We start from the raw sequence: 19357 nt of genomic DNA on the forward strand, positions 1-19357 counted from the left end.
AGAAGACCAGGGCTGGATGGTGTGATGCCTCTAGGGAAGTGAAAGTGTCCTTGGAGGTCAGCTGAGGGCTGCAGGGGCAGCTGGCTCCATGTCTCTCTGTCTCTCTGTCTCTCTCTCCCCCTCTCCTATCTGCCTCCTCTTCTCAGAGCTCTTGAGTATCTCAGAGAGTGGTTCCAATTTTTGTTTGCCAGGACATACCCCACAGGTGACACTTCTGGCAGATAAGGATCACATGCTGCCCATCTTCCTTCCCGAGGGTGTGCCTGGGCCCTGTATACCTCCAGCTCTTTCTCTCAAGAAAGCAGATGGGAACACACGTGGGGGGGAAGGACAGTCATAGAGTAACTTTTTTTTTTTTTAATGTTTATTCATTTTTGAGAGAGAGAGAGAGAGAGAGAAAATGAGCCAGGGAGATTCAGAGAGAGAGAGGGAGAGAGAGAATCCCAAGCAGGCTCTGCACTGTCAGCATAAAGCCCAATGGGGGCTCAATTCCACAAACTGTGAGATTGTGATCTGAGCCGAAGTTGGGCAGTCAGCTGACTGAGCCACCCAGGAGCCCCTGTCATGGAGTAATCTTGAACCCACTTCAGTTTATTTTCTTAATATTTCAGATTTAAAAATTTAAAAAAATTTTTAATATTTATTATTTTGAGAGACAGACAGAGTGTGAGTGGGGGAGGGGCAGAGAGAGAAGGAGACACAGAATCCAAAGCAGGCTCCAGGCTCTGAGCTGTCAGCACAGAGCCTGACGCGGGGCTCGAACTCATGAACTGCACAATCATGACCTGAGCCGAAGTTGGGTGTTTAACCGACTGAGCCACCGAGGCGCTCCTCAGTTTATTTTCTAAAATTAAGAGCAAATCAGTTGCAAATGTCAATAGTTTATGAGTGTTAGACTGGGACGGTGGTGGCACCCCTTGCAGCTGAGAACCAGTGTGAGAACCAGTGTGAGGCTGGCTTGTGTTTCCCTGCACCTCTTCCCTCCAGTGTGGGGTAGGTGGGCACAGCATTTACAGAGGAAGGAGGCCGGAGGCTGCCACTTTTTGCTTGGAGGAGTGAGATGTGTGGCTATCTATTGAAGGAAGATCTGGGTTGACTCTGGGTTGCAGAGTCTAGGCCAGCTGTCTGTCCGTCCCTCAGTTGGCTGTTTAGTGACTTCAGTGGAGCCCAGAGCAGCTCTCCGTCTCCTGATGGTTCTCATGCTGCCTTTGCCCATTTCTGTTGGGGACTGAGTAGCCACTGATCTGTCTGTGCCCTCCAAACAAATGACCCAGACCCCTCCATCTCATCCAGAGAAGGCTGCCTGGTGGTAAGGTCAGAGGTCAGTGCTCAGGGCAGCCCCATCTTGCATCATGCCACTCATATCTGGTAGCTGCCAGTGTGGCACGGGAGGGAAACACTCAGGCTAGTCAGCCCAGGAGCGCATTAGCCTAGACCACAGCACTCCAGCCTTTGAGTTTTGAGCTCTGAATGCTACCACCAGGGGCTCAGCAGCGGCCCAGGGCGCTGCTGGAGACTGAGGAGGGGGGAAGGAGTGGGGAGTGGGGGGCAGAGAACGGGGGAGACCCAGGGCAAGAGGCCTGGAGGAAGCAGTGGTGGGGCAGCACCCCCGTGGCCAGCTTTTTTGGGTTACTCCAGGGGCTCCAGAGACTGCGCTATAGACATGGGAGAGCGGTGACAGGCAGAACAAGGGATGGCTACAGGAAGCCATCACTCCTCTCTGTTGGAATGTCATGGAAAGAACATGGATGAGCAATCAGGTCAGGCAGAGGCGCCCTCGCTGGGGAGTCCACTTGCTGGTAGAAGCACCCATTGGACATCTCTGAGCCTCTTTGTCCTAATTTGTAAGGTGGGGTTGTGAGGCCAGGCGCCTGATAGATGCTCAGTAAGGACCACTCCTCCCCCTCTCCCCCTGCCTGAGCTTCGTCTCGGCTCTGTGGCTTTGGGTTCCTGTGTGGCACTCCTGGGCTTGGAGCCTCAGTGGCAGGAGCAGGGGCTGCTCCGTCCTGGGGTTACTCCTCTGGGAGTTGGGAGGCTGAGCTTCCCTGGAGCTGGGGCAGCTCCTGTTGTCCCAATTCTAGGTTCAAAGCCACAGGGCTCTCTGATGGCTGTGACTTCTCCGAAGGTGTGGGGGTGGTGGGTGCAGGAACCCTGTAGCTTCTCTCTTGCCTCTGGCTTGCTAGGGAGGGTTCTGGGCTCAGCCAAGGAGGACTTGGAATGAGCCTGAGGCACGAGGCACGGAGGGGTGAGGTCAGTGGTTTGATCAGCAAGGAGGCCTGAGTTAGGGATGGACCTGTCATAGCTCCCAACACTCCTGGCCGCTATCCCTGGCTCCACTTCCCCCTACCCCCTTCCTTAAGGGAGATGTGTCCCTCTGTGTCACAGTGGGAGGGCAGAGGAACTTCTCCCCACCCCTTAGGTGGCTTTTGCATGTTTTGTCATTGATTACGTACCACATGTTCTAGGAGTTTTCTGAGTAACTAAAGCCCAGAATGATCTAGTAAACTGCCACCCCGGCTGGTGAATGGTGGACTCTAACCCTTCCGCCTCACTGCTTGGAGGGCCTGTGGCTTCGGATGCCAGAGGGTGTACAAAGAGCTATGTGACTGTCCCCATTCCCAGTGCCACCAGAGCAGCCAAATTTGTGGTATGGACAGTGGTGGCTTTGTGGTCCTGCTTAAAACTCCTTCACCAAAGTCCCTGAGTGCATATGCAAAGAGTCTCTTTGAAGCCTCACTTCTTATCTTACAATTAATTTGCATTTTGCATTTGGTTCCTTAAGGTAGCCTTGCTCTTTAAGGGAAGTGGTTTAAATTTCTCCTGAGTAAATTTGATCCTCAGAAGGTTGTTTATCCTGAGGTGGTTCCTGTGCCCCCTGGCTCCGTGTGTCCTCTGGGGGTATGGATATCCCTGTAGAAGATGGTGGGGGCGGGGCATGTTGTGAATAAAGGCACACAGCTGGGGAAAGGGAAGAGGGGGCCCAGTTTGTCTGCAGAGGCAGGTTGCAGTGAGTGCTCCAGGAGGAGGTAAAGCCTAGGTTGAGGCCATATTCTGAGAAGCTCAAGAATGCCAACCCCAGGGCTTCCGATCTTCTCCTGCAGGCAGAGAGGGCCACCTGCGGCTGAGCTTTGTGACTCCTTGCTTGGCACCCAGGCACTCACTGTAGGAAAGGCTTCTGGTGGTATTCATGTTGTGGATCTGGTGAGGAGGAAGGGAGTTCCTAGAAACATAGGGTGTGTGGTCTGGTGGGCAAGGCGACACACAGAAGTTCCAAAAGTTCACACTGCTGGTGTTTGCTGGAAGAGTCAGAGCACAGGGGGTGGGGGAGGGGGGGACCTGGGCAGGGGGATGCAGGCAAAGCTTCAAAGGGACTGAGTGTGGATTTGGATGCTGGTCTAAGCTGTTGAAAAGAAAGGAAGCCAGTGAAGGGAGAAGCACCCGCCGTGGCTCTTAGGGTTTCTGTCAGAGAACCCGAAAGGTGTGAGAGAGCTGAACTAGGGAAATGGTTGCCTGAGATCAGGAAGCACTGGCCTGTTCTGTGGCTACCTTGGGCTGTGTGTGTGTGTGTGTGTGTGTGTGTGTGTGTGTGTGTGTGTTTAATTGTCATTTATTTATTTATTTTGAGAGAGAGAGAGCGAAACAATGAATTCCAAGCAGTCTCTGTACTGTCAGCGCAGGGCCCGACGTGGTGCTCAATCTCCTGAACTGTGAGATCCTGACCTGATTTGAAATCGGGAGACACTTAACTGACGGATTCACCCAGGCACCCCTGGGCTGTATTTATTGATCAGAACTTGGCTGGCAAAGAAATGACTGCTATGAAATCCACAAACATTGGGAAGACTACAGCGCATCCTCGGAACAGGCAAACTTTTGAACTTTCCATTCGGGTCTCTGTAGGGCAGATGACTCACTTCTGAGCCCCTCCTAACCTCTGTTGGTGATTAGCGGGGCTGAGAGGCCCATGGAGCAGCCCCGCCCTGCAACAGTCCTGCAACAGCCCTGCAACAGAAACAGACCGACTTCCCTGGAAGAGCCTGATTGCAGGAGTGGATTGGAGTGGGTGTGGAATAGCTGAGAAAATTTCCAGCACCTGAGCCTCCCGGGTTTGAGCCTCTTTTTGCATGTAAATCCGTGTTGAAGGAACTATGGGATGGGCCTGGAGTTGGGCCGTAGCTTGACCTTAAAAAGTGCAGTCTCAGGATGACCCAAAGAGGTGCAGGAAATCTGGCCAATGAAATGCATCCACGGTGGTTCTGGGACCTCTGGAGGAGGGCGGGGCCTACTGATCCTGGACAGAGGGATGAGTTACTTACAATAGAAAAGAGACTGCGGGTCTGGCCAGCCTGGACCTGCCCCTGTGCCCACAGGGAGGTGTGCAGGGTAAATCTGGGCGCCTCCTCCCATTTGCTACTGCGTGGGGAAGCCTCAGTAGCAGCCAGGGGCCTGACCAGGGGGGCCCTGTGTGGGTGCCTGGTGCAGATGGGGCCGTTGGGCTTTTGCTTGGAGCTCAGGGTGACCTCTGGAATTGCCTTTCTGCCTTTATTCTCTTGAGTCTCGGATTACTCTGTGTTCTGTGACCTTGGGCGCAAGCCAGGCACCCAGTAAAGGTGACCCAGCCAGCAAGGCACACTCACGTTGTCTCAGCCTCTTCAAGGAAGGGCTCCTCAGCAGACAGGAAACCACCCTCCTCTGGCATGTGGGAAGCCCAGGGAAGAAATTCCTTCTGCAGAGGGCCACCTCCCAACTTTCCCCGCAGCAGATTGGAGGACTTTGGCCTTCTCCCCTGGTTTCCTGTGTGTCACCCCCAGCCCACACTTCCGTTAGGGCTGGGAGAGTAAAATGGCAGTTCCTGTTGAGTGAGGCATGAGTCAGCTAAGGAGAATGGTGGCTAAGTCTTCATAACCTCCAGGCACGGCTATTAAATATTTAAATATCACTACAGTATTGATTGTTTCTCATCCATCTCCTTAGGGAGAGCAGTTCCTGTCTGGGATTCAGAGAATAGCAATACCTTGGATTCAGACAAACTCCAAAGAGCTCAAAGGTGCTATATAAGTCTTACCTGAAGTTATATCATCTCCTCCCTAGAGCTTGTTCCCAGGAATGGGGACAGATTGGGTTCTGCCCATTTTATAGACAGAGAAGATGACCCATGTAGGTGGTCTGACCTGCTGACTGGCACCCTGGGCCTGGAATCCTTGTGTCCTGACTCCTACTCTCACTGGTCATTTTCTCTGCTCCCCATTTTCCTTCTCCTTATAGGCTCTCTCATTCTGCCTGCTGGGGATAGGCATCAAACAAGATAGCCCAGGCCCCTGCTTCCAGAGCTTAATTCTTGGAGAGGAGACAGTGGACAAGAACCCAAATTGGCAGGGAAGGCCTCTCCAAGAGATTGACCTCCTAGTCAGTGTCCAGGTCCTGGGTCCCTGGGCCCAGTGGGAGCAGAGCAGATCTAGCCTAATTGTGGATTGGCCCTTACTGGTCACAGATCTGTCTTTCCTCGGAGGACAGTTATCAGGATAAATATACCCAGCTCCCCATTCCTGGGGAGTTACTCACCATGTAAAAGTACCCCGCTGTGGATTAGATTACCTCTGCTCTAACTGCTCATGTGCTCAGGGCTGGGGGAAGGGGGACCCGCCTTCTTGTCCTACTCTCCTTCCTAATCTGGAAGAGTCTCAGCAAAGGGGCTGAGATGAGACCATCCCTGAGGAGCTGTTCCTGCTGTTTACATAGCAACTTCTTTAGGAAGGGCCGAGCCTGCTCACTGCTTGGATCCCTGAGCTTGGGCGTCCTTCGGAAGGCTGGGCAGCTTCTCCTCTGACACTTGAGGCCAGCCGCCCCAAGCAGGTGGTCAGCAGGGGGGCTGCAACCTTCCTGGCCCAGAGTTCTGAACCCAGCAGGATAGACGGTGGGAAAAGAGCTTGCTGAGCCAGCCTGATCTCCTGTTAAATGGCAGGGATGCACAGCTGGCCCCGGGCTGTCGGGAAGGCCCTTGTGCCATGGCAGCCTCTTGCTGCCTGTGCCGGAGCTCTCAGGGTGGTGCCTGCTGCTCCTTCTTTCTGCTTGTCAGCTCCTAAGGAAACTGTGCCAGCCCTCGCCCAGGGTGACGAAAGCTGAGTTAAGGCCTGCAGAAAGAAGGTGGGTGAGCAGTCTTGAAAAGATTGAATTCTTACTGGGGGCTCTCCTAGGCCAGGCCTCAAGAATACACGGCATTTTGAGGTGGCCAGGGGACCCCCACCTCCTCTAGTTCAGCCTAGCTCTGCCGATAGAGGAGTGGCGAGGGGCCCAGCATTGGGGCCAGTCTGGCAGGGGGAGCCTGTGAGCTCTGGGAAGGGATGATGCCCCCACATATACCTGCCCCATCTGTGGGGATGAGGTGGGGAGGCTTCTGCAGGGTGACTTTGTTTTCCACAGAGTGGTGCCCCTAACCCTCATCCAGGATGGCAGCATCCTTTGCCTCAGGCATGGGATAAGAAGGAGAGGTGCTTTCTCTTGCCCCGTCAGGGCTAACCATCTCTTTGGGAGCTGGCTCCCCTAAGTTTAGCAACGTACTGTATGTGCTACTCCAGGGACAGTGCTAAGCAAGCACTGTGTATCCATTTTCTCATGTTATCCTTGCTCCTGTGAGTAAAATGGTAGAATTCCCATCAGACAGACAAGGAAACTGAGGCACAAGAACCTTTAAGCAGCCCAGCTGAGCAGCTCGGCCATTGAGCAGAGTGTGTGACTCAGAGCACCCCTGTGCAAGATCTAACATCAGTGTCTTTGGAGCCCGGGAGGAGAGACTAGAACAGTTGTGGGTCCTCCCTGACCCACACCGCCTACCCCCCACCCCCACACTGAGGGATTCTGGTGGACAGACCTTTATCTCTTGGCATCTGTCCAGCTGTAGCTCTGCTCTTGACAGTCTTTATCACACACTCAGAGGTGGCCAGGGCTTGGGTAGGAGGAAACCAGGCTTGTGAAGGAGTCTCACTTGTTTTTATACTTCACTGGGGGTGGAGGTTGAAGAGGGGTTCATTGATTCTCTTTAACTCCTTATACGGTGTCGTGTGTCAGTGGGTCAGCCAGGGTCCCCAGAGCTGCCGCCCGGGGAGCATGAGGAGGGCCGGGGCTGCCCCTGTCCTGCGTCCCCGGGCTGGTTTGGGAATGTGAGGGGCGCAGCTGCAGCTTGCATCTTGGAATGCGGGCAGACCGGCCCCTCTATCCTCCTCTCCCTCCCTGGGCAGCCAGCCGGTACGCCTGCGTCTTAACCCCCTCGGGGCTGCAGACCCCGAGGCTTCCCCCCCACCCCCCTCCCCACTCGACCCGCCTGCCGCCTGCCGCCTGCCGGGAAGGGCCTCTTCGCTTCTGCCCGGCCCGGTGCTGCGAGCCACCCAGGCCGCCTGTCCCCAAGCAGCCTCCGAGCGGCCTCTGGACCCGAAGGCGCTTCTGTATCTGAGCGGCTGCTTGGGCCCAGGCGCGGCCGCAGGGTGGGGACGGGGCGCCCGCTGGCGCTGCGTCTGCGGAGGGGCGTGCGTCCCTGTGGGTCTCCGGGGCCCTCGCGGGGCTGCGTCACTCTTGGGTCGCGCCTTCAAATGGTGTGCCCCAGGCACGGGTGAGAGGTTTGGCACCCAGGCCTCCTCGTGCTCCTCCCGTAGCTGCTCCTTCCTTCCAGCTCAGCCGAGCTTTCTCGAGATTGAAGCTTCCCCAGGGAACCCCTGACCGGGGGCTCCCGGGTCTTCCCCGGCTCGAAAATTTGGTGGTTGCGCCGAGTTTACCTTTGGTTACTGCCTGCGTGCGGCACAAGCTGACGGGCCAGTAGCGCCCTCTGGCGGGAAGCAGCGGACGGACCGCACCCTTTCCTCGCCAGGGCATAGCTGGGTGTCCTTTGCCCCCGGTGGGTTGGAAGTCTTTGCACCGAGCCAGCCATCCCTTCCCTCACCTACCTAGAGAGGAGAACCCTCCTCCGACACACACGTTGGATGGAAATGCAGGACATGCATCAGCTGGCCCAGAGAGGCAAAAAGCCTGCAGAATGTAGGGCGGTTTCTTCCAGAAAAGGAACGGGAAGCCCCAGGGAGAGCCTCCTTCCGCAGAGTGGCTTGGGTGCTCCTAGTGGCTCTGACTTGTTCTGGAGGTCTCAGGCTTGGAGCCAGAAAGGTAGTGGAGAAATGCTGAGGAAGTTTGAAGCTTTCCTTAGCCTGGATGAGGGAGCCCCCATTGCTTTAGATCCTGCTTCTGTGTATCTGGAACGTATTCTACAAACACTGGGAGGGGGGAAAGTGTTCCAATGGACACCATTTTCTCTGACCCCTTTTTTGGGATCTGAGTAGGACACTGAGCCTGGCCCCCGGGTGTTTAGAGCTAAGTACCAGGCAGTAGCTGTAGCTGAAAACTGGGGGACTCACCCATGTGGTGCTGCTTGCAAGTGGACTCCCTTGATCAGTCCTCTTCCTGCTGCCTCTGTTTACTCAGCAGGGGAGGAGTTTGCCGAGCTTTTGCAAGGAGACTTTGGCCTGTAACCATTTTCTAGGCCATGGGGACATAGCAGTCTTCTGCACCCATAGGAATCCAAAGTAGAGGCCAGAGTCCTCCTTGGCTGCCTCCTCTATTCCTGGCTCCCTTTTTTGACGCATTTGGGGGAGCCTGTGGGGGGACAGTGACGCCAAGTCCTGTGCAGTCACTGAGCAAAGACGGTGCAGAGAGAGAAGGAAGCTACACTAGAGGCCCTGTGGCTTGCTGGCTTGTGCGTGTGTTCTCTCTCTCACTCAGATAGACACAAGTTTGATGTGCTCTCTCCCAGGCATCCACACAGGTTTCACTCTGAATGTTACTTCGTCACTTTGTTTTTCTCTTCCAGATTGCCCTTGTCATGTTTTGCCCAGATTCTACCCATAGAACATGTAGGAGAAGTCAGTACTTTGCATCCTACCCTGATCTCCTTGGAGGAAGATGTTTTTCAGAATGTCACAAGACAAATAAGATCTGATGTTTGTAGCTTCCCATGTAGCGTAGCATCTGCTGGCTTATATAAACCTTACACCAGTGCTGTGAGGTAGGAATCACGCTTGCCAAGGCAACTGAGGCTGGCTCAAGGAAGTGAAGGGATTTGCTGTTTGGCCGTGGGTAGTAGATAGAGGAACTGAGACTTGAACTCTTGAGATCTTTTGTTTCTGTCCCCTAGGGCTACTCCTTTTGACCAATAGATGTATCAGTGTTCAAAAGAGCCAAGTGGGGGGCGCCTGGGTGGCACAGTCGGTTAAGCGTCTGACTTCAGCCAGGTCACGATCTCGCGGTCCGTGAGTTCGAGCCCCGCGTCGGGCTCTGGGCTGATGGCTCAGAGCCTGGAGCCTGTTTCCGATTCTGTGTCTCCCTCTCTCTCTGCCCCTCGCCCGTTCGTGCTCTGTCTCTCTCTGTCCCAAAAAATAAATAAATGTTGGAAAAAAAAAAATTAAAAAAAAAAAAAAAAGAGCCAAGTGAGGGGCGCCTGGGTGGTTCAGTGGGTTAAGCGTCCGACTTCGGCCCAGGTCCCGATCTCCTGGTTTGTGAGTTTAAGTGCGCCACGTTGGTCTCGCTGCTGGCAGTACAGGGCCCGCTTCAGATCTTCTCTCCCTCTCTCTCTGCCCCTCCCCCACTGGTTTCTCTCTCTCTCTCTCTCTCTCTCTCTCTCTCTCTCTCTCCCCACACACACACCCCGCTTCTCAAAATAAGTAAATAAACTTAAAACACACAAGTGAAATTATAAACCAGACTTAGAGTCAGCTCATGACTAGGGGGGATGGGGTATTTGAGGCAGAAGGCAGTGGAGGCCCTCACTCAGAGGGTCTGATGGAATGGGTTAACCATTTGTCTTCTACTGAGTGTTTGGAGCCTGAGAGAGCCAAGTTCAGATCCTGGCTGTGTCATGGCAGCAAGCTTCAGCATCATGGGGACGTGACTCTATCTACCTCTCTGAACCTCACTTTCCCCTCCGTGCTAGTTTTGCTGTGAGCAGGAAGGGAAGGAACACAGGTAAAGCTCCTGGCATGTGGTGGGTGGTCAAGCATGGCAGCTGCTCCTTTTAGTCTCACTGGTATTGCACTTGTTGCCTGCTCTGGGGAGCCCTTTGGGGTTTTCCAGCTGGGGGTTGCCCCTGCTGGATTGGGCCCAGAAGAAATGGGGATGCTGCGTGAAGCCAGGGCAGCAGGTGCGGCTGTGCAGAGGCCACTGGGATTGGCCTTGGACGCTGGGTCCTTTTCTGTCATTACCTAGGTGCACACTGACTGTCTCTAGTTCTGATTTGGTAGAGACAGGAAGCCAGACATCTCCTAGAGGATCCGGAGTGGGAGGGGGCTGCGGGAACTTCCTTGGAAGTCAGGAGACCCTTGTGCTGCGCTACTGGCCCCAGGGTCCTGGGCCTTGTGACAAGCTCCCCCTCTGACCAGCTGGGTAGGGGCCAGGGGTAGGTGTGGCCAGCCTTGGGGGTGGGAGGACGGGCAGGCACCTGGGGGAAGGTGTGGGCCCCCCTTGCTTCCCTCTGCTGAGCTGGGGTAGGGTTGGGGACAGAGCCATTAGGAAGAATGAGACTGGTAGCTCTCTGATCCTGGGCGCTGACATTCAGGAAATTGTGCTGTTTAAATGTGGCATCATGTCGTGATCCCAGCAGACTCTTGCAGGCAAGATTTTTGGGGTTTGGGGCTTCTGAAGAGCCAGACAGTCCTGTCTGTCACTGGCTTTGTTATCTGGGAAAGCCCCATCACCTCTTGAAGCCCCTTTTCCCATCTGCAAAGGGAGGATCAGAATTCCAGGTTTATCCAGGATTACGATTAACAGACAGACCATGTACACACAGTGCCTAGCACAGTGCCTGTTACTAGTAAATGGCAGTAGGCACAGCCATTGCTTTCTGATATGTAATATCCTAAGGCCCACAGGGACTGAGCGTCATTCCTGACCCTCAGCAGGTCGGCAGGGAAGTGAGAGTGAGCAAGTCCCTGAACATGGTAGGAATGAGGGTGTGGTGTTGGGGCCAGGCTCTCTGGGCTGTGGGGCTGTTGAGGGTCCCAGGAGGGGAGGATTGAAGTTGGGGGGTTTTCCACAGTTCCTACTCCTGCCCCTCCAGCTGTTCCCTCGTCTGGGGACTGGGGAGATCCAGGGCCCCCCTGTTGGCTGCCTGGTGCCAGAGTAATGGAAGCTTGTACTCGATTCGGCTCCCTTGCTGCTGTTAAAAGCAGAGTAGTGGGGCCCTGGAGCCTCTGGGGCCAGGCTGCTTGCCAGGCTTCCGCAGGAACAGCCTACAGAGCAGTCCTGCCCCCTGCTTGGCTGAGGGGGTGGGGAACACTGCACCAGCCTCGACCAGCCCCCACCTCCTCGCGTACCTCACCCCAGTAGCCCAGAGCCTTGCCCAGAAGTCTCAGGAGGAGCTCGGAGCCTGGGGTTTTACTTCTACCTAGCCAGAAAGGCAGGTACCACACCCCCGGGACTGCTCTAGTCGGGGTGGGGGTGGGGGGGTGGGGGGGGCACTGAGAAAGCCTAAGCTCCTGGAATTTAAGTGGGACCTGGCACTGCCTGGGCCCCTCCCCGTGACGTGTGGCCCCTCCCGCCCATTCTCCCCGCCTTGCCCTGTGAAGTCAGAGTGCCAGGCAGGCATTTCTGACTTCCAGCCAGCCAGCTGCACAGCCCTGTCGGCAGGGAACACAGGTGCCTGACTGCCAGAGGTAGGAGAGCCCCAAAGGCAGCCCACGGAGCCTCCATGGCACCTTCAGTCCTGGGCTGGGGAGAAGAGGTCAGTTTTGGAAGCCGGTTCTTAGCCAGACTGGTCTGGGCTGACAGTTTCCTGCCCTGAGGCTGGTTATTTCTCCCAGGGGTGGGGCAGGTGCTCAGAAGTCATTAACTCTTGGGTGTAGCAAGCAGGAAAGGCACTGGCGCTGGACCGTGCGGTCCAGGATCCCTGGTTCCTACCAGCTCTCTGCCTGTTCTCTCCACAGACGCCCTGCTGGCAGACTTGGAGTCCACCACCTCCCACATCTCCAAACGGCCCGTGTTCTTGTCTGAGGAGACCCCCTACTCATACCCAACTGGAAACCACACATACCAGGAGATTGCCGTGCCGCCCCCTGTCCCTCCACCCCCATCCAGTGAGGCCCTCAATGGCACGATCCTTGACCCCTTAGACCAGTGGCAGCCCAGTGCCTCCCGATTCGTCCACCAGCAGGTAAGGTGGGGGCAGTGGCTGGGAAGACAGGGAACAGAGGCTTCGGGACTGTAGGCGTTTGGGGAACCGGGGGAGGAATGGGGTCGAGGGAGAGGGAGAGGGGCCAGGAAATATCCAGGTCTCGCAGATGCCACGTGAGGGGGCAAGTGACCAAGTGTTAATCACCTGTCTCCCAGCCAGAGTGGAAATTCCCTGGTGAGACTGTCTGTGAGCAGGAACCTCCTGGGGGTGACTCGGGCTCTTCCTTCTCCTCCCCTTGGGGGAGGCTCTGAGCGTTCTCTTCCCTGCAGCCTCAGTCTCCGTCACCTGTGTACGGCTCCAGTGCCAAAACTTCCAGTGCTTCCGTCCCCCAGGACGGCGGCGGCCCTCCATGTCCCCGCGCCGGTGAGGAAGAGCACGTCTACAGGTACTGCCCCGGTACCTGCCTGCCTGTCTCCTTCCCCTCCTGCTTCCAACAGCCCACAGAAGGCCCTGAGGCTCCCGGCCAGCTCCTAATGCCTCTGGACTGGCCCGGTGGCCTCAGCATTGCCATCTCCACGCAACAGCAGGGTTGGGTTGTCACAGCACCTTGTGTCTTTGAGGAACTGAGGCAAGACTTTTTCCTCCTCTCTTTTTACCACATCCCTTCCTCCCTCTCTAATCTCTTGCTGGGGGGGGAGACTTTGTACGCCTTCTGCCTTATTCTCCTTGAGAATTTGGAGGCCACCAAAACTATGGGGGTGGGACGCCTCTCACTGTGACCTCCCCTTTGCCTCTCAGTTTCCCCAACAAGCAGAAGTCTGCCGAGCCTTCACCCACAGTGATGAGCTCCTCCCTGGGCAGCAACCTTTCTGAACTTGACCGCCTGCTGCTGGAACTGAACGCTGTGCAGCATAACCCCCCAGGCTTCCCTGCAGGTAGGACTGAATCCCTGTACACCCTCCTGCCCCCTCCAGATCCACCTGCTGGCCTCTGGATCCCCAGAGGGGTCAGGGCTGACCAGCCTTTCTCTCTCACTCTTCCAAGATGAGGCCAACTCCAGCCCCCCACTGCCTGGGGCTCTGAGCCCCCACTGTGGCATCCCGGAGAATAACAGCCCACTGGGGGGCAAAGCTGGGCCCCTGACCAAAGAGAAGCCCAAGCGGAATGGGGGCCGTGGTCTGGAGGACGTGCGGCCCAGTGTGGAGAGTCTCTTGGATGAACTGGAGAGCTCTGTGCCCAGCCCAGTGTGAGTATCACCGGGCTCTCCCAGCAGGGAAGGTCTCACCCAGCCAGTGCCTATGCCCCGGTGTCTGTCCACTTAGCCGAGTTGTCACCCATTCCCTCTGCGAGTGCCTCTTTTTTGCCAGGCCCCATACCTGGTGCTGGGGGGTTAGTGGAGTCCCATGAACACCCTCCCTGCCTCCAGTGAACCACCACCTATCAGAAAAGATGACATTGTGCATGACAAGGACGCCCATAGCTTAGCGGCTGTCTGCACAGGCTTTGGAGCCACACTATAAGGGTTCACATATTGGTTCTGTCCTTACTAAGCATCGTCTCTCAAGCCTTAGTTTTCCTGTCTATAAAATGGGATGAAGGGATGTAGCACAATGGTGATAAGATCACCTACCTCAATGGGATGAGAGCCAATAATACGTGTCAAGTGTTTGGAATGGTTTCCGGCTCATAGCACATGATGCACGTGGTAAGGGCTTACTGAATGTTAGCTCTTCTTGCTGTTACTGTGTTGCTGGAACAATCTCACATGTACATCCAGTGTCGTGGGGGATACGCAAGGGATGAACAAGTCCTTTATCGCATTTGGGCTTGTTTAACAGGCAAGCTTGAAGCCGGGTTGGGAGGCCCAGAGGTGTCTTCCTGGGGAAGGTGCCCCCTGAGCTGCCCTCCCTTCTCCCGTGCTGGCCGCTCACCTCCGCTCTGGCCCCCAGGAGAGATCGGGAGCTGGAGGGCTTCTGTGGAGTCAGGGGCGGGAGGACCCCGCTGGGAGAGCAGAGATGTTGGTACCCTGAAGAGGAGAGGGCCACTCTGGGGGCACGTGGAGCTGACCCCGGGGCCCTTGCTGATGCCGTGCCTGCCCTGCAGCCCTGCCATCACTGTGAACCAGGGCGAGGTGAGCAGCCCTCAGAGAGCCACCTCCAGCCAGCAGCAGACACGCATGTCGGCCTCCTCTGCCACCAGGGAGCTGGACGAGCTGATGGCCTCGCTGTCGGATTTCAAGGTGCCCCAAGACCCCTCCTCTCCCCCGCCCTGCCCCCTCATTCTTCTCCTCCTGTACCTCAGTGTGAGTAGCCAGAACTCAGTCCCTCAGCGTCCGGGTGCCTTGCCCTGAGCCGGGGACCTGGAAATGCTCTGGCCTTGCCGGGATGTGGGAGAGGGAGGGTCCGGCCCAGGCTTCCTCCGGGACTGGGCTGCCTCACGGCCTGTGAAGGCAGAGAAGCACTTTGCAGGGACATTCCTTCCTCCCGGGTTGCTCCCAGCTCCCAGCCACCCAGGCAAGGGGATCAGGAGGCTGGGACAAAGGGCTCTGTGTTGATGGTTGCTCTTAGTGGGGGAGGGCATTCTCTGATGGGCCATGTGGGACTGGGATCCTGTGCCTGAGAGGTCATTTGCCCTGGAGTCCCGTCTCCCACGCTGGCTAGCTGTCCTCAACACGTCCTTTTTCTTTCTGCCTCTGGCTCCTGAATCCATAGGCCTCCAGCCACCAGCCTCCCTCTGTCCTTCTCCCCAACCCTCCACAAGCCTCTGAGTCCCCATAGGTTCTGTCTTAACCTGTCAGGCTACTGGGCTTGTTCTGCACGAGACCTCCCTTCCCCTCCCATCCTGGGCTTCCTGGGCCTGCCAGGCCCAAGATGTTTTATTTAGAAGATGCAGTTCCTCCATGGGGATTGATATTGACTGATCTCCAACAGTTGCTGACTTCATCCTTCCACGTGGGTCTGCCCGAGACCTTTGGGGCATGATACAGGGAATCTGAGAAGGGGAGCAAGCAGTCTGAGTGCTCTTGGCCCTGAGGGTACCTCCAAGAGTCCCTCCAGCTGGGGATTCACAGTGGGGGATGGGAGCTATCTGGGCTTGTGACCGTCACGGTTCTAAGTGGTGAGTAGCCACTGTCAGATTCTTAGGGTGTTGGACTCTGGTGTTGGCCTTGGAGAGCCCTGCCCTCCTTCCCTTTAGGCTCCTTTTGCTTTCTGAGACAGCCAGGGTCGTAGTGTCCTACAAGAAGCCGCACTAGTTCTGGCTGTGCCCTGAGAGCAAGGTCTTGGGGGCCATAGGAAGGGTAGGGTTGTCTGGGAGAGACAGCCACGTTGGGCCAGGTTTGGCAGAGCAGGGCGGCTGCCTGCGGCCGACTCTTTCTCGATCGGTGCTTGGGCTAACCTCCTTGGCCACCTGTCTCCTGTGGTCCACTTCTCCATAGCGTTTTCTCCCTTGTACCTACTCTGACTCGGGTGGTCCCACAGGCATGGCTTTGACGGGAGCCAAGGATGTGGAGCCCAGGAACACCTTTTTGGGGTCTGGGGTCTTTTTCTCAGGCCAGTCCTCATGCTTCACCTTCATAGCCACCTCGGCATAGTCTAGGTCAGTGTTGATGGTGGCTCTCAGAGCCCTCAGCCCAAGCCCATCCCTTGCGGTGAGCGCCTCCCCTCCCCTCTCCCGTCTATCTCTCCTCTCCCTTCTGTCTTTTGTCTTTCTCCTCCTCCAGACCAGCTCCTCTGCTGTGGCCTTGAGCTCCCCAGAGCTGCTGCCCAAACCAGCTCCATCCCCACACCTCATACGTTCTCCTCCTCCTCCTCCTCCTCCTCCTCCTCCTCCTTCTCCTCCTCCTCCTCCTGGGCCCTCTGTATTCTTGCCATCCATTACCAAACCCTCCTCTGGAGGCCACAGTCCCAGCCAGGAGGTCCTCTGCTCTGAGGACACTGATAATGGACGGGGCCTTCTACCTCCTGTGGCTCCCAACTGGCTTGATTTGGCTGGCCTCTGGGTGACGCCTGATACTCCCAACTCAGGGTCTCCCTCTGTGGAGGGGTCTCTGGGGCCATTAGGTGCAAAGAGCCAGACTCAGGTTTGGAAAGATCTACCGAATCTTATAAGTAAGCTTTCCGGGGGCCCCCCCTGCCACACGCTACCCGGCCAAGCTGGGTGTATAGGTCCCCAGGAGCCTGGAGCCCCCCACGGGCTGTTGGCCAACCCTTTGTACCCAGAGGAGGCCGTGGCTGCCACTCGGGAGCAGCCATGGGCTTTGGAGGCGCTCAGGCCTGAGACGCCCCACGGAGCCACATGCAGCTTCCAGGAAGTAACTGAGCCGGCTGTCGTGGCCGTGGACCGTCAGGCCATCTTCCCAGATACCTGGAGTCTCACCAAGGAATGTGGACAGCGGAAGCAGAGGGCAAAGCCAGAGCCAGGGGAGCTGGAAAGCAGCGGCCCGGCCCCAGTTGGCAAGGAGCAGTTAGGTGGACAGACACTCATGAAGGGAAGCCTGGTCAGGCCAACCCAGGGACCTGAGACCCCCAGGTGGCCAGAGGGCGTCACTGAAGCTGCTGCCAGGAGGGAACAGTCGGAGCTTCCACCTGCCGTGGTCATGGACACGCCCAGCACCACTGAGAGGATTTCCACCTCGGGCCAGGCAGGCGCAAGCTCGCACGGCTGCTAGGCATGGTCCTCCGCCAGCCCAAGTGTGGGCCCCTCCTGCCTAACCGCATGTAGCCTCCCACTCTGCATGTCTGCTTGGGCAGCAAATCCGAAGATCGCGTGGCCTGTGACCCTGATGACCAGGATTCAGCAGTGGAATTCTCTGGGCCCTGGAATGATCTCTTAGTGACAGTTGCCTCTTGCTCGTTTAAGGCTTTTTCCTTTAGGTGGGCTCCTCCTTTCTGATGTGATGTGTGCAAAATGGTTAAAAGCATGGGCTTTGGAACCAGATAGTACTGAATATAAACTGCGCTTCCAGTACTTGCTACCCTGTGTGACCTTGGGCAACCCCCCACCAGCCTCAGTTTTCTCATCTTTAAAATGGGGGTAATAGTAGGGTACCTGCCTGGCTCATCAGAGCATGCGACCCTTGATCTTGGGGTCGTGGGTTCAGGCCCCACGTTGTGTGTGGAGCCTACTTAAAAAAAAGAGAGAGAGAGAAAATGAGGGTATAATAGACCATTTCCCCCGAAGGTTGTCCAGAGGATTAAATGAGATAATGCCTGTGAAGTGCTGAGAATACAGCATGTGGTCCTCAATAAGCCACGGCTAATGTTACTGTTTTTATATGCTTCTTGCGTGATTAAAATTTTATGTCCTCTCCCAAAACAAAGTAAAGCAAAAACAAAAAAGCCAAAACCACTATAAATGAGCAGGTTATAATATACATAAGGAAAAAATTAAAAGATTTATTGGAAGAAAGATCACGTTTTTCTACTTCAGATCAAAAAAAGAAAGAGCCTTATGCCTTTTCAAGAATGTCCACTTAACGTCCTTTCAAATAATGTGATAACCCTGTAAGGCAGCCAAGAAAGTACTCTAACCCCATTTCAAGGATAGAGAAGCTGAGGCCCCTGGAGGTGAAGTGTCTTGCCCAAGGTCATTGCTGACATGGAGGTGAGCGCTGGGTGGAGGGAGTCTGCTCTGCCCCCTGCCTCAACCTCACCCCAGCTTGGCTCTTTTCTGGCAGTTTTGTCCTGCCTCTTCCCTGGGGCACCTGAGTGTGGACTGAGCAGCATCGGCTGAGCCCAGAGTGGGACTGTGACGGCTTCCCCCTCCCCCCTCAGATCCGCTCTGTGATCAGGAGGAGCCGGGAGACAGGCCACGCGCACCCCATGTCCCGGGAGCCCTCCCCTCGCCGCCGGCTGGACCCCGCCACCCTGAGCAGGACCCCATCCCAGGAGCGGCTCATCGCAGAGCTGCAGGGTCGGCTCGGCATCCAGCCGGAGGCAGAGGAGGCCGCGGGGGCAGCGGGGGCCTCTGCTGAGGACTGGCTGACTGAGGGCGTCATCATCACTGTGCAGCCTCGAGGGAGGCGGGCTGGGGGGCAGCTTGTAGAAAAGGTAGCGAGGAGGTGCCCGGGGCTGGGCCAGGGCCAGGGTCAGGGCAGTAGGCATCCCGATTCTTCCCCAGGATGGCTGGAGGGGAGATGTGGGGTGTGCGGGGAGGTGGGGGGAAGGGGGCCCTGCACCCTGTGGCCTGGTGAGGCTGGCCTCATGGCCTCATGGCCTCATGGCCTCATGACCTCATGCTTGGTGCCAGGGTGGGAAAGCCCAGGGGGAGCCTGGGGATGGCGCCGCACCCTGCTCCTCTGCTCTGCTTCATCTCTCTCCCTCCTTTCTTCTTCCCAGGTCGTCTTCCCTCCTGGCTCCCCTGTTCCCCTGAGAAGAACCTTCTCTGTTCTGGCTTCTCCTCCTCCTGTCCCTTTGCTCCAGCAGCGTAAAGACTCCTCAGCCAGCAGCCCTTCTCCCTCACCCAGCCTGCCCGCCCCCTCCTCCCTGGGGCCCTCCGCTCTTGCCCGAGGTTCCCCTGGGGACTTGAGTGCTGTGGCAGGGCTGCAGGAGGAGGGTGTGAAGGGCCCCACCCCTCCCCCTCCTGTACCCCAAACTTGGAGGTCCGTGGGCTGCCAGACCGACGAGGACCCGCTCTTCCCCCCGATGCAGGCAGGCCTCCCTGTCCCCGTTCTGCTGCCTGGGCCTTGTCCCTCCCCTGCACACTTGCAGGCCCCCCCCCCCCCCACACACACACATACCCTGTGGCACACTCCCCCATCCCCGCCCCTGTGCACACGTCAGGACAGTACCACAGTCCTTCCGTAGACCTCGCTTTGACCCGGGACCCTCTCTTAATCTGCCGTTCACTCTCCCAGCCCTTTGATGTCATCTGTCCTCTTGCTCCCCGGTGGGGCTTCTCTCTGCCTGTTCCTTCCTGATGTCCCTTGGTCCTGCCCCACCCTCCTCTGAGGAAGCCATTCCCAGAAGGGAAAGCAAGTCTTCTCTCCCTCCAGCCCCTAGACCAGTATCTGGAAGGCCTCTTTGCTCCTGGCCCCAGTCACCTTCCTTTCCTGTGTCTGTGCCTTTAGCTGGCTCACCTTTCTCCCCTTCTTCACGTCTGCCTGGGCCATCCTTCTCTAGACTTTTCCTCCTCATTTTGGTACTTCCAGTTGGGGGGTGGGGGCGGGATCTCTTATCTCTCTTAGATTCCCTTTTGTGAAATGGTCCAATTCCA

At 56.6% G+C, this 19357-nt stretch overlaps 1 protein-coding gene across 5 annotated transcripts in view; it reads left to right on the forward strand.

Moving 5' to 3' along the window:
* PXN (paxillin) overlaps positions 1-19357 on the forward strand; it is a 59591-nt gene that overhangs the window by 35438 nt on the left and 4796 nt on the right. For 2 of the 5 annotated variants that reach the window (XM_040443707.1, XM_040443708.1), the window contains exons 2-6: positions 11955-12181; positions 12472-12587; positions 12941-13077; positions 13187-13388; positions 14246-14381. In XM_040443707.1, the coding sequence (XP_040299641.1) occupies positions 11955-12181; positions 12472-12587; positions 12941-13077; positions 13187-13388; positions 14246-14381 (818 nt within the window). Of the gene's footprint in view, positions 1-11954; positions 12182-12471; positions 12588-12940; positions 13078-13186; positions 13389-14245; positions 14382-15863; positions 16785-17916; positions 18193-18480; positions 18793-19357 lie in introns of those variants that run through there. The other 3 variants (XM_040443704.1, XM_040443705.1, XM_040443706.1) reach the window with 3 other exon arrangements.

This window comes from Herpailurus yagouaroundi, unplaced genomic scaffold, assembly GCF_014898765.1.
Source record: "Herpailurus yagouaroundi ecotype Mexico unplaced genomic scaffold, PumYag 191, whole genome shotgun sequence".
Lineage (NCBI taxonomy): Eukaryota > Metazoa > Chordata > Mammalia > Carnivora > Felidae > Herpailurus > Herpailurus yagouaroundi.